At 40.2% G+C, this 14,477-nt stretch overlaps 2 protein-coding genes and 1 pseudogene across 2 annotated transcripts; all 3 read left to right on the top strand.

Moving 5' to 3' along the window:
* The first annotated feature begins 2,839 nt into the window (after positions 1-2,839).
* Positions 2,840-5,741, top strand: LOC129369879 (extracellular calcium-sensing receptor-like). Its single transcript, XM_055045540.1, has 6 exons — positions 2,840-2,944; positions 3,029-3,317; positions 3,396-4,145; positions 4,248-4,475; positions 4,561-4,684; positions 4,837-5,741. Exons 1-6 carry the CDS (start codon positions 2,856-2,858, stop codon positions 5,739-5,741), a joined length of 2,385 nt encoding a protein of 794 aa, XP_054901515.1. The 5' UTR covers positions 2,840-2,855.
* Positions 5,742-6,641: 900 nt separating this feature from the next.
* LOC129369866 (extracellular calcium-sensing receptor-like) lies at positions 6,642-9,578 on the top strand. Its single transcript, XM_055045527.1, has 6 exons — positions 6,642-6,787; positions 6,870-7,158; positions 7,237-7,986; positions 8,075-8,299; positions 8,390-8,513; positions 8,674-9,578. The coding sequence occupies exons 2-6, from the start codon at positions 6,904-6,906 to the stop codon at positions 9,576-9,578; spliced, it is 2,259 nt and encodes a 752-aa protein (XP_054901502.1). The 5' UTR covers positions 6,642-6,787; positions 6,870-6,903.
* Positions 9,579-10,681: 1,103 nt separating this feature from the next.
* Positions 10,682-13,695, top strand: LOC129369731 (extracellular calcium-sensing receptor-like; annotated as a pseudogene).
* Positions 13,696-14,477: the final 782 nt, after the last annotated feature.

Genomic DNA, 14,477 nt, shown 5'->3' with positions numbered 1-14,477 from the left:
TAAAATAACCACAGACAACGTATATGAATTAAATATGGTCAGGCTTCTGCAGAAGGAGAAATCTCCAATCAACAGCTCCTCCAAGCTGTTCAATAGAGAGTTCTGATCTGCTTTCACGTGAGCTCCCTCTTTATTGTCAAAGAACAACAGTCACATGGTACAGGTCAGCATGGTGCAGGTCGTAAAACATTTAACACAAACAGACCAACAACTCAGTTCCAGGTATGATATCTAATTTACAATCTGAGCCCAGTTCAGCTCTGGGTCAAACTGTCACCTAAAACTGGGTAGATAAACACCAGAGAGGAAGGTCTGAGAACCATAAAGCTTTACTATCTCGCATGAAGACAATCGTACCTCCAGGTCAGCCCATACACACATAAGGAAGAGAACACTTTAACAAAATGATCATATCAAAAAATCTCTAACATTTACACTATGTAACTTTTGCAAGTTGACCAAGATCACAAAGCAACTTTGTTGTGAACGACGGCTGTGTACAGACAAAGTGTCTCTATAGTTATTATTGAACTATGATGCAACCTGAAGGAAAGGTTCCCAGTCAAACTTTAAGAAGATCTTGTTGTTGGGATGGAACCGTGAACTCTACAGAGGGTTTGTAGGCTTGTTATTGGAAAGTGCATGTAAGTCACAACCATGCCCAAGGCACAGGTGCCATTTGTTTTTCTAAATCAATTCCCAAATGACCTAACAAAGCAGGTCTAAGGCGTTTCATAAATTAGGCCTTTCTAAAAATATTCAAACAACAATTTCCTTTTTAATTAATGAAGGGACTGAAAGGCACATAGGATGACCTCTAAACACCCCTCAGGCTGGTAAGAGAGAAAAACATCAAATTAAATGTCACATGGCTCACTGCTTAACATTTGTGTTTAACTCTTGTTTTGATCAGTTGACAGATGTGCAACTTTAAGTCCCTTGTCACTGTCCAACTTTGAAAGTGAAGTGACATGTTGGGTAAAGCAGTAAGAAATAAACTTTTTACATAGATGGAAGTCCACATTTAAAGAAAACTAGTATTAGGCCTCATAAGTACAATAAGATGTTCAGCTACTACATATTTGAACTGCATTTACCAAATATATGTTGGAAATCTATAAATGTGATATAACAAGACCAACTTAAATGCTTGTAAATGCTAGTGGATGAGCACAGAAATAGGCTTTACTAGAATTTAAAATAAGATATATCTGCATTTTTATTCAAAAGAATCTATTATTGATAGACTAGCACCCATGGAAAGCTATTAATAATAACTGCCAAGTGAAAAAGCAAGATTGTTGGTATTGACCAACTTTTTTGTGACCTTTGAACTCCAAAGAAAAAGTCACTGAAAAATATGTATACTGTAGCTTTGGAAAAAAGACCACTGCATTGCACAACCCTTTTTCCTTTTTTTTTAAATTGTGTTTTAATGTGAAAACTTTTCTATCAGAAAGTGTTAAAATATCTCAAATGTCGTTTTTTCTATTATATCATGGGAACAAGCTATTGTCTCTCTTACTACAGGAACTATATGTGTTAGGTGTTCTTCCAGCCAGAGAAATCAAAAGATCTCAGTTCTCATATAATGTTTTGTATGTCTCAACTAGCTCATTTCAAATGATCCCCGAAACAATTTGGGTGTGAGGAAGAAAAATGTTCATCAGTCCATCCACCCATTGCCCAAGACTCTTATCCATGGTGGGGTCACCAGGGATGCTGGTGGCTACCTCCAGTGGTCAACGGGCGAGAGGCGGTGTTCACCCTGGATAAGTTGCCAGTCCATCACAAGGGCAACAGAGATAAACAGGGCAAACAATGAAACATGCACACACATATACTTAAGGAGAATTTAGAGAGATCAATCCAACAGACAGTCATGATTTTGGACTGTGGGTACCTGGAGAGAACCCACTCATGCACAGGCAGAACCTGCAAACTCCAGGCAAAAAGAACCTGGGCCGGGATTCGGACCCAGGACACAAAAATTGTTGTTACAGCAAAAATAATAATAATTGCAAATTCGCCAGGCTTGGATTAGTTTGTTAGAGCTTTTTTCTTTCTTATTCTCACTCTTTTTCTGAGTCAGCCGTCTCGCTCAGCTACTCTGCAGTCTCCAGAAAAGGACATGCATAAACCTGACAAAATAATTATATGTGATCTTTGGAAAACATGCAACCATACAAGGAAAAATTAGCAACATAATAATTTGATCTGGCTGTGTTGCAGAGACAAATATTTTGGCTAATCACATGACAAATATAGTAATAGATCTTTATAGCCTATCCAGTAGCTCAAACATTGGTATTCAATGCTTTAAGTTGTACATTTATTTCCTCTCAAGATCTCCTGAAACACAATTGTTGGTACATTGTTATAGCAAAAGCATTACGTTAGAAACAATAGAGTGCTTTTGGACACCTCTGTTCTGGGACCAGATTAGGATGGTTGAATTCATGTTGAATTATCTATTTATCTTGCCTCCCTGGCAATGTGTTATTTTTTTTGTATAAATAACTAAATCTCAATTGTGTTATCCCTAAAAACACAATATGCTTTTTTTTTTGTTTGTATTTTTTAGATGCTGTTAGTTCCAATCAGGGCCGTCCCACATGTCTGATTGGTCAGTATGAAGGTAGGCTACACTAGTGTGGGTTATATTCATGAACAAAACCCATTTGTGGGGTGACTCTTCTCTCGCTGTATCCAGCCAAATAAAAATGTCACCAGGTGCAACAGTACTTACTCTGATAGGCCTAATAGAAGCATGTGTCACAGTGGGGGAGCCAGCTTCGCTCTGCCAGATACGGGGAAGTCCAGAGTTTCCTGTACTGTCTAAAGAAGGAGACGTGATGATCGGAGGTGCCTTTTCCATCCACAGCAAAATTACGCAGCCTTCATTTTCCTTTACAGAGAGACCAACAGCTTATGAATGCAGCAGGTGATTTTGAGCTCTAAGCAGTGTGTTGCATGATGTTCTTCTCTTAAGTAAACAGAATGTTGTACTTTGGTCTTTTTCTTTCAGCATTAACCTAAGGGAGTTTCGATTTGCCCAGTCAATGATATTTGCAATTGAGGAAATAAACAACAAAAAAGATCTCCTTCCCAACATTTCTATCGGGTATCGGATTTATGACAACTGTGCGTCAACATTATCCTCGATGCGTGCAGCGATGGCTCTGATGAACGGCCATGAGCTGACTTTGGGAAATAGCTGCTCTGGTCAGTCGGCGGTTCATGCAATTATTGGAGAGTCTGAATCTTCTTCAACCATTGTCCTTTCTCGCACTACTGGACCATTTCAAATTCCAGTGGTAAGAGTGATCCCAATCAGTTTTTATGTTGTTTTGCTCTTTATTGTGCAGTTTTCTGTTCTGTTTGTCTGTCAACAGATAAGTCATTCTGCCACGTGCGAGTGTTTGAGCAGTAGGAAGGAGTATCCCTCTTTTTTTCGAACCATTGTCAGTGATCTTTATCAAAGCCGTGCCCTTGCACAGCTGGTTAAACACTTTGGCTGGACCTGGGTCGGAGCAGTCAACAGCGACAACGACTATGGCAACAATGGGATGGCCATCTTCCTTTCTGCGGCCCAAGAGGAAGGAGTTTGTGTGGAGTACACAGAGAAATTCGACAGAGCAGAGCCAGAAAGACTCCTGAAAGTGATAGAAGTCATTAAAAAGAGCACAGCACGAGTAATTGTTGGCTTTCTTTCCCATGTGGAAATGAATAACCTGCTAGAGCAGTTGAGTCTCCACAACATCACGGGACGGCAGTTCATCGGCGTGGAGGCCTGGATCACTGCGGACAGCCTTGTGACTCCCACCAGCTTTAGTGTGCTGGGAGGTGCACTCGGCTTTGCAGTGCAAAAGGCCAATATCAGTGGCCTGGAGGATTTTCTAGTTAGAGATTTCTGGAAAACTCAATACCTGTGCAATGAGACAAACAGAGAAAGTGTTTCGAGAACTTGCAAAGATTATCCAGATCTGTTTCAGCTTGAAGGTCATGATGATGATTTGGAGATGTTGAGATACCCCACTAATATTTACAAAGCCATCTATGCAGTAGCTCATTCTCTCCACAACATATTGAAGTGTTCAGACAAAAAAGGGTGTAATAAGGCACCAGAGATCAAGCCACGGGAGGTAAAAATAAAAATAATAAAAACACTGGAGACTGGAATGAGTGTCTTTACATATATGTAAAGAAAATAATTCTGACAAAAAGTGATGTCTCCTGCATTTTAGGTGGTGGAGGCACTAAAGCATGTGAATTTCACCATTAAGAATGGAGAAAGAGTGTGGTTTGATAATACTGGAGCAGCTGTCAACAAATATGAGTTGGTGAACTGGCAGCGTGGATCAGACGGATCCGTTCTGTTTAAACCCGTTGGTTACTACGATGCCTCCCTGCCCTCCGACGAAGGGTTTTCTCTTAACACAGAGGCCATTATATGGTCTGGAGGAGGAAAAGAGGTAAAGACCTAACATGTACAATACATGTTAGAAAATTTGAACAAAGTTTAATCGTGAGTAACATTTTTTGTTTGTTTGTTTAAAGCTACCTGTGTCAGTTTGCAGCGAAAGCTGTCGACCAGGAACCCATAAAGTCCTTCAAAAAGGAAAGCATGTGTGCTGCTTTGACTGTGTCCCGTGTCCAGCTGGAGAATTTAGCAACACGACAGGTACCAGAGTCCTAATTCACACCAACATTTGTACACACTTCACCTGCTTAAGCGTGTTTGTCATGTTCAAATTAGCTGCTATACAATCAGCTATGAATGTTATTAGAGTATATTTGATGTAAGTAGAGTAATAATATCACTTTTTGTTACAGATTCTATTGGCTGCAAAAAATGCCCTGAAGCATTTTGGTCCAATCAGAACAGAGATGCATGTTTAGCCAAAAACATTGAGTTTCTTTCTTTCACTGAGGTTATGGGCAAGATACTGGTGGTTTGTACTATGTTTGGTTTGCTGCTAACTTTAATATTAGCAACACTGTTTTTAGTCAACAAGGACACTCCACTGGTGAAAGCAAACAACTCTGAGCTCAGCTTCCTGTTGCTGTTCTCCTTGTCTCTGTGTTTCTTGTGTTCTCTAACCTTTATTGGCCAGCCCACTGAGTGGTCCTGCATGCTGCGGCACACAGCGTTCGGCATCACCTTCGTCCTCTGCATCTCTTGTATTCTTGGGAAAACTATCGTGGTTCTAATGGCCTTTAAAGCCACACTTCCAGGCAGCAATGTGATGAAATGGTTTGGGCCTGCACAGCAGAGACTCACTGTTTTGTTTTTCACGTTTGTACAGGTCATAATTTGCATCCTCTGGTTAACAATAAATCCCCCCTTTCCTTACAAAAATATGAATTACTATAAGGAGAAAATCATCCTCGAATGCGCTCTGGGATCACCTGTTGGCTTTTGGGCTGTGTTGGGATACGTTGGACTCCTGGCCTTGCTATGTTTTGTCCTTGCTTTCTTAGCCAGGAAGCTGCCAGATACCTTCAATGAGGCCAAACACATCACCTTCAGTATGTTGATTTTCTGTGCCGTCTGGATCACCTTCATCCCAGCTTATGTCAGCTCTCCTGGAAATCTCACGGTAGCTGTGGAGATATTTGCTATTCTAGCGTCAAGTTATGGGATACTGTTTTGTATATTTGCACCAAAATGTTTTATCCTTGTCCTGAGGCCTGAGCTGAACACAAAGAAACACCTGCTGGGAAAAACACAACACTAGTCATTTTCTTATGAAACATAGTCTTTTCTTAGCTTAAAAAAAAACTCCACTTTATTCAATTATGTCTTAAAACTTGTATATTTATTCACAAAACGTAAACAATATGACCAATTTTCATATAAAAATGTAACATATTTTCACAGGTACAACGATCTTTGAAGATAAATAAAAACCTTAAGATACACTGAAGTGAACATAATGTCATAATGCATTTCTGTGATTATTTGAAAACAGGTTTTTTGATTATTACCCCAGTGACAGAGATTCATATTATATATCTGGAGGTGGGAAAACTGCATAATACCTATTGTGTGGGACACACCAAAGTCCCACACAATAGGACTTTGGGGAGGGCTTGGGAGATATTCTGGACAAACTGTGTCTGCCTAAAATGGATTCCAGTGCATAAGGTGATACTGGGTACCAGGTACTGCAGAGGAACTGAGGTGGAAAGCATGCATGTAATAATAATTCTGTACGATCCATATGTTGAGAGGGGGGGAACCAGATAGGGTGTTGTGTCCTGTTATTTCATCAGAAAATGTACATTAAAATAATTATATAAAAACTAAAACATTGCTTCAGTTGCATTCATTTCATTCAACACTGTCTTATATGATAGCCTATTTTAGAAACGACCAAATTTCTATGCACTATCTATCAAAGCACAATATTCTCAGACCACACAATGACGAGCTCCAGTCACAGCCGTCCCACATTTTCTTTTGATTGGATGATGAAAATATAGTCTTGTCACCAGCTACTTTAATAAGCAACCATATTGACTTATGAGACTCTTCCCAGAAAGGAAACACCAAGATAAACATGTCCTCCGTATTAGGAGTCTTTATTTTTATCAGCCTCCTGTTTGCATCCAATGCCACCTGGGAGCCTGATTCTCTCTGCCAGATACGGGGACATCCAGAATTTCCTCTTCTGTCTCAAGATGGAGATGTGACGATTGGAGGTGTTTTTTCAATCCACAGCAAAATCACACAACCTTCACTTTCCTTTACAGAAAGACCAACAACACTGGAGTGCACTGGGTAATTCTGAACTGTGTATAAAATATTGCATCAACTTTTTGTCTTTGTGAACAGAGTTTTGCATTGTGATTTCTATTCTCAGTATTAACCTAAGGGAGTTTCGCTTTGCTCAGACAATGATTTTTGCTATTCAGGAAATTAATAAAAATGAGGATATTCTTGGGAATATATCAATTGGATACAGAATTTATGACAACTGTGGGTCGACATTATCCTCGATGCGTGCAGCGATGGCTCTGATGAACGGCCATGAGCTGACTTTGGGAAATAGCTGCTCTGGTCAGTCGGCGGTTCATGCAATTATTGGAGAGTCTGAATCTTCTTCAACCATTGTCCTTTCTCGCACTACTGGACCATTTCAAATTCCAGTGGTAAGAGTGATCCCAATGAGTTTTTCTGTCGTTTTGCTCTTTATTGTGCAGTTTTCTGTTCTGTTTGTCTTTCAACAGATAAGTCATTCTGCCACATGCGAGTGTTTGAGCAGTAGGAAGGAGTATCCCTCTTTTTTTCGAACCATTGCAAGTGATCTTTATCAAAGCCGTGCTCTTGCACAGCTTGTCAAACACTTTGGCTGGACCTGGGTCGGAGCAGTCAACAGTGACAGTGATTACGGCAACAATGGGATGGCCATCTTCCTTTCTGCGGCCCAAGAGGAAGGAGTTTGTGTGGAGTACACAGAGAAATTTGACAGAGCAGAGCCAGAGAAACTACTGAAGGTGGTAGAAGTGATCAGAAAGAGCACAGCTCGAGTAATTGTTGGCTTTCTTGCTCATGTGGAAATGAATAACCTGCTAGAGCAGTTGAGTCTCCACAACATCACGGGACGGCAGTTCATTGGCGTGGAGGCCTGGATCACTGCGGACAGCCTTGTGACTCCCACCAGCTTTAGTGTGCTGGGAGGTGCACTCGGCTTTGCAGTGCAAAAGGCCAATATCAGTGGCCTGGAGGATTTTCTAGTTAGAGATTTCTGGAAAACTCAATTCCTGTGCAATGAGGCAAACATGGAGACCAGTCAAAACCCTTGCAAAGCCAGTCAGGATTTAATGGAGCTCAGCGATAAGGATGATGATGTGGAAGAGCTAAGGTACTCCACTAACATCTATAAAGCCGTCTATGCCATATCACATTCTCTGCACACAGTCTTGAAGTGTTCAGAGGGACAAGGATGTCAAAAAATGGTAGAAATTAAGCCATGGGAGGTATAAGAATAAACCATTACTCTTGTATATTTTGTATTCTAGGTTTAAAACTATAATGTTGAAATAAGTTTTATCGATTGCTCTTTAGGTAGTAGAGGCTCTAAAGAACGTGAACTTTACTGTCAAGAATGGGGACAGAGTGCGGTTTGATCAAACTGGAGCTGCCGTTGCCAGGTATGAGGTGGTGAACTGGCAACGTGGAACAGATGGATCTGTTCAGTTCAGACCTGTTGGCTACTATGATGCTTCACTACCGTCTGGCAAGAGGTTTATTCTTAACACAGACGCCATTATGGCCAGGGGGACAAAAGAGGTAGTGATTTTTCCTGACAAAAAAATCTCATTACACCTGTAAAGATATTTCACAAAGTCCTTTTCTTTAATCATGTTTTTATTATTACAGCCACCTGTGTCAGTTTGCAGTGAAAGCTGTCGACCAGGAACCCATAAAGTCCTTCAAAAAGGAAAACCCGTTTGCTGCTTTGACTGTGTGCCGTGTCCAGTTGGAGAATTTAGCAACACGACAGGTACAACAGACACAAATTGCAGTAAAATGTGCACACAAATTGCCTGCCACAGTGTGTGTATTATGTTGAAACTAGCAATGATACAGTCATTTGTAAATATTGTTAGAGTGCGACTTATTGAACTGCAATAACAAAATAAAAACCATTATTTTTATTACAGATTCTATTGGCTGCAAAAAATGCCCTGAAGCATTTTGGTCCAATCAAAACAGAGATGCATGTTTACCAAAAGAAATTGAGTTTCTCTCTTTTACTGAAGTTATGGGCAAGATACTGATATTTTTCACTTTGTTCGGTGTTGTGCTAACTTTAATAGTAGCGACACTGTTTTTAGTCAACAAGGACACTCCACTGGTGAAAGCAAACAACTCTGAGCTCAGCTTCCTGTTGCTGTTCTCCTTGTCTCTGTGTTTCTTGTGTTCTCTAACCTTTATTGGCCAGCCCACTGAGTGGTCCTGCATGCTGCGGCACACAGCGTTCGGCATCACCTTCGTCCTCTGCATCTCTTGTATTCTTGGGAAAACTATCGTGGTTCTAATGGCCTTTAAAGCCACACTTCCAGGCAGCAATGTGATGAAATGGTTTGGGCCTGCACAGCAGAGACTCACTGTTTTGTTTTTCACGTTTGTACAGGTCATAATTTGCATCCTCTGGTTAACAATAAATCCCCCCTTTCCTTTAAAAAACTTCAAGTACTATTTGGAGAAAATCATCCTTGAATGCGCTCTGGGATCACCTGTTGGCTTTTGGGCTGTGTTGGGATACGTTGGACTCTTGGCCTTGCTATGTTTTGTCCTTGCTTTCTTAGCCAGGAAGCTGCCAGATACCTTCAATGAGGCCAAACACATCACCTTCAGTATGTTAATTTTCTGTGCCGTCTGGATCACCTTCATCCCAGCTTATGTCAGCTCTCCTGGAAATCTCACGGTAGCTGTGGAGATATTTGCTATTCTAGCGTCAAGTTATGGGATACTGTTTTGTATATTTGCACCAAAATGTTTTATCCTTGTCCTGAGGCCTGAGCTGAACACAAAGAAACACCTGCTGGGAAAAACACAACACTAGTCATTTTCTTATGAAACATAGTCTTTCCTTAGCTTAAAAAAACTCCACTTTATTCAATTATGTCTTAAAACTTGTATATTTATTTACAAAATGTAAACAATATGACCAATTTTCATGTAAAAATGTAGCATATATTCACAGGTACAACGATCTTTGAAGATAAATAAAAACCTTAAGATACACTGAAGTGAACATAATGTCATAATGCATTTCTGTGATTATTTGAAAACAGGTTTTTTGATTATTACCCCAGTGGTAGAGATTTATATTGTAAATAGTCTATTATGCTTTGCGCTCTTGAGGTGGGAAATCTGCGTAGTGTCTGACCACACAATAGGACTTTGGGGTGCGCTTGGGCGATAATCTGGAGACACTGAGTCTAAACAAATGGATTCCAGCGCATAAATAGGTGATAGGTGGCACCAGGTACTAAGAGGAACTGAGGTGGAAAGCATGCATGTAGTAATAATTCTGTACAATGCATATGTTGTGTGGGGGGGAACCAGATATGGTGTTGTGTCCTGTTATCAAGTTCCCTAAAAAAGAGGGGCTTCCAGAGGTCGTCATGTAATCTTCTACGATTGGGACAAGATTTCCTCAAGATTCGGTGGCGCTGAGTTTGGTTGAAGTTTGAAATAAAATCTTAACTGTTCACCTGAAGTTTGGCCTGCAGAGCTTTTGTTCCCGAAGAATCACCGCATCGACACTTTGAAGCATGCATCACATCTGGTTTGTTTTATGGATGCAGAAGGATCTCAGTGATTCACTAAAGTTGATTGTTAACACTTTCTGTGTGAGAATTAATTTATCAGAAAGTGTACATTAAGACAATAAATGAAAAACTTAAACATTGCTTCAGTTGCATTCATTTCATTCAACACTGTCTTATATGATAGCGTATTATAGAAATGACCAAATTTCTATGCACTATCTATCAAAGAACAATATTCTCAGACAACACAATGACGAGCTCCAGTCACAGCCGTCCCACTTTTTTTTTTTTTTGATTGGATGATGAAAATATAGTCTTGTCACCAGCTACTTTAATAAGCAACCATATTGACTTATGAGACTCTTCCCAGAAAGGAAACACCAAGATAAACATGTCCTCCGTATTAGGAGTCTTTATTTTTATCAGCCTCCTGTTTGCATCCAATGCCATCTGGGAGCCTGATTCTCTCTGCCAGATACGGGGACATCCAGAATTTCCTCTTCTGTCTCAAGATGGAGATGTGACGATTGGAGGTGTTTTTTCAATCCACAGCAAAATCACACAACCTTCACTTTCCTTTACAGAAAGACCAACAACACTGGAGTGCACTAGGTAATTCTGAACTGTGTATAAAATATTGCATCAACATTTTGTCTTTGTGAACAGAGTTTTGCATTGTGATTTCTATTCTCAGTGTTGACCTAAGGGGGTTTCGCTTTGCTCAGACAATGATATTTTCGATTCAAGAAATTAATAAAAATGAGGATATTCTTGGGAATATATCAATTGGATACAGAATTTATGACAACTGTGGGTCGACATTATCCTCGATGCGTGCAGCGATGGCTCTGATGAACGGCCATGAGCTGACTTTGGGAAATAGCTGCTCTGGTCAGTCGGCAGTTCATGCAATTATTGGAGAGTCTGAATCTTCTTCAACCATTGTCCTTTCTCGCACTACTGGACCATTTCAAATTCCAATGGTAAGAGTGATCTCAATCAGTTTTTATGTTGTTTTGCTCTTTATTGTGCAGTTTACTGTTCTGTTTGTCTGTCAACAGATAAGTCATTCTGCCACATGCGAGTGTTTGAGCAGTAGGAAGGAGTATCCCTCTTTTTTTCGAACCATTGCAAGTGATATTCATCAAAGCCGTGCCCTTGCACAGCTTGTCAAACACTTTGGCTGGACCTGGGTCGGAGCAGTCAACAGTGACAGTGATTACGGCAACAATGGGATGGCCATCTTCCTTTCTGCGGCCCAAGAGGAAGGAGTTTGTGTGGAGTACACAGAGAAATTTGACAGAGCAGAGCCAGAGAAACTACTGAAGGTGGTAGAAGTGATCAGAAAGAGCACAGCTCGAGTGATTGTTGGCTTTCTTGCCCATATGGAAATGAATAACCTGCTAGAGCAGTTGAGTCTCCACAACATCACGGGACGGCAGTTCATCGGCGTGGAGGCCTGGATCACTGCGGACAGCCTTGTGACTCCCACCAGCTTTAGTGTGCTGGGAGGTGCACTCGGCTTTGCAGTGCAAAAGGCCAATATCAGTGGCCTGGAGGATTTTCTAGTTAGAGATTTCTGGAAAACTGAATTCCTGTGCAATGAGGCAAACATGGAGACCAGTCAAAACCCTTGCAGAGCCAGTCAGGATTTAATGGAGCTCAGCGATAAGGATGATGATGTGGAAGAGCTAAGGTACTCCACTAACATCTATAAAGCCGTCTATGCCATATCACATTCTCTGCACAGCATCATGAAATGTTCAGAGGGACAAGGATGTAGAAAAACAATGGAAATTAAGCCATGGGAGGTATAAGAATAAATCATTATTCCTGTATTGTTTGGACTCTTGGTGTAAAACTATAATGTTGAAATAAGTTTTATTGATTGCTCTTTAGGTAGTAGAGGCTCTAAAGAACGTGAACTTTACTGTCAAGAATGGGGACAGAGTGCGGTTTGATCAAACTGGAGCTGCCGTTGCCAGGTATGAGGTGGTGAACTGGCAACGTGGAACAGATGGATCTGTTCAGTTCAGACCTGTTGGCTACTATGATGCTTCACTACCGTCTGGCAAGAGGTTTATTCTTAACACAGACGCCATTATGTGGCCAGGGGGGACAAAAGAGGTAATGATTTTTCCTGACAAAAAAATCTCATTACACCTGTAAAGATATTTCACAAAGTCCTTTTCTTTAATCATGTTTTTATTATTACAGCCACCTGTGTCAGTTTGCAGTGAAAGCTGTCGACCAGGAACCCATAAAGTCCTTCAAAAGGAAAACCCGTTTGCTGCTTTGACTGTGTGCCGTGTCCAGTTGGAGAATTTAGCAACACGACAGGTACAACAGACACAAATTGCAGTAAAATGTGCACACAAATTGCCTGCCACAGTGTGTGTATTATGTTGAAACTAGCAATGATACAGTCATTTGTAAATATTGTTAGAGTGCGACTTATTGAACTGCAATAACAAAAAAAACCCCATTATTTTTATTACAGATTCTATTGGCTGCAAAAAATGCCCTGAAGCATTTTGGTCCAATCAAAACAGAGATGCATGTTTACCAAAAGAAATTGAGTTTCTCTCTTTTACTGAAGTTATGGGCAAGATACTGATATTTTTCACTTTGTTCGGTGTTGTGCTAACTTTAATAGTAGCGACACTGTTTTTAGTCAACAAGGACACTCCACTGGTGAAAGCAAACAACTCTGAGCTCAGCTTCCTGTTGCTGTTCTCCTTGTCTCTGTGTTTTTTGTGTTCTCTAACCTTTATTGGCCAGCCCACTGAGTGGTCCTGCATGCTGCGGCACACAGCGTTCGGCATCACCTTCGTCCTCTGCATCTCTTGTATTCTTGGGAAAACTATCGTGGTTCTAATGGCCTTTAAAGCCACACTTCCAGGCAGCAATGTGATGAAATGGTTTGGGCCTGCACAGCAGAGACTCACTGTTTTGTTTTTCACGTTTATACAGGTCATAATTTGCATCCTCTGGTTAACAATAAATCCCCCCTTTCCTTACAAAAATATGAATTACTATAAGGAGAAAATCATCCTTGAATGCGCTCTGGGATCACCTGTTGGCTTTTGGGCTGTGTTGGGATACGTTGGACTCCTGGCCTTGCTATGTTTTGTCCTTGCTTTCTTAGCCAGGAAGCTGCCAGATACCTTCAATGAAGCCAAACACATCACCTTCAGTATGTTAATTTTCTGTGCCGTCTGGATCACCTTCATCCCAGCTTATGTCAGCTCTCCTGGAAATCTCACGGTAGCTGTGGAGATATTTGCTATTCTAGCGTCAAGTTATGGGATACTGTTTTGTATATTTGCACCAAAATGTTTTATCCTTGTCCTGAGGCCTAAGCTGAACACAAAGAAACACCTGCTGGGAAAAACACAACACTAGTCATTTTCTTATGAAACATAGTCTTTTCTTAGCTTTTACAAATTTGGCAGTTTCTTTATGTTATATAGGGACTGTATATCTTTTCACAAATAAGATGAATAGATATCTTATGTTATGTAAAACGTACTATATTTTCTAATGTACACAATACTTTCTTTTTTATTATTATTATTATTTCACAATTGGCTGCAGTTGAAGGTCCTCTTTTATAAAAAAAAAACTTTATATCTCTCTATCTGTTTTGTAAAAAAAATATTATTAAACAGTAAAAAATGTTTTTTTTTAATCAACCTTAAAGCCTCAAAAGATTAGAATACTTTACAAAACCAGTGTCAAATATAAAACAACACAGTAACAGTTTTTTTTGTTCCTCTATTTAACTACAGCATGGAGTGATGATGGGTAACTATCTGCTTTTGCTGAATAACTCTGACTTTCTCACAGCCATAGAGTTACACAAAGAGGAAAATAGATACACCAAGCCAGAAGAAATCCACACCTCTGGCAAAATTAGGTTGAAGGAATGTTTTCATTTTACAAAAAGATATTTCCTCCGACTGGAAGTAATAGCAGTGTCTTGGAATGGCCTAAACAAAGTCCTGACATGAATCTAATGGAGAATCTGTTGAGGGAATAATCTGAAAAGAATAGCTTGAAACTTCTTTTTACAATGACGTAGGACTCACCACAAAAAAATAAATCTGAACGTCATCAATGGAACATTTGAAGAAGCTGGATTTTTTCGGTCATCAGAAAAAAGAGTGTAAATATGTTTTGCCTGT

The sequence above is a fragment of the Poeciliopsis prolifica genome, unplaced genomic scaffold, assembly GCF_027474105.1.
Source record: "Poeciliopsis prolifica strain line A6 unplaced genomic scaffold, Auburn_PproV2 SCAFFOLD022, whole genome shotgun sequence".
Classification (NCBI taxonomy): Eukaryota; Metazoa; Chordata; class Actinopteri; order Cyprinodontiformes; family Poeciliidae; genus Poeciliopsis; species Poeciliopsis prolifica.
The sequence above is the reverse complement of the archived record's forward strand: the minus strand, read 5'-3'. Positions and strand labels throughout refer to the sequence as shown.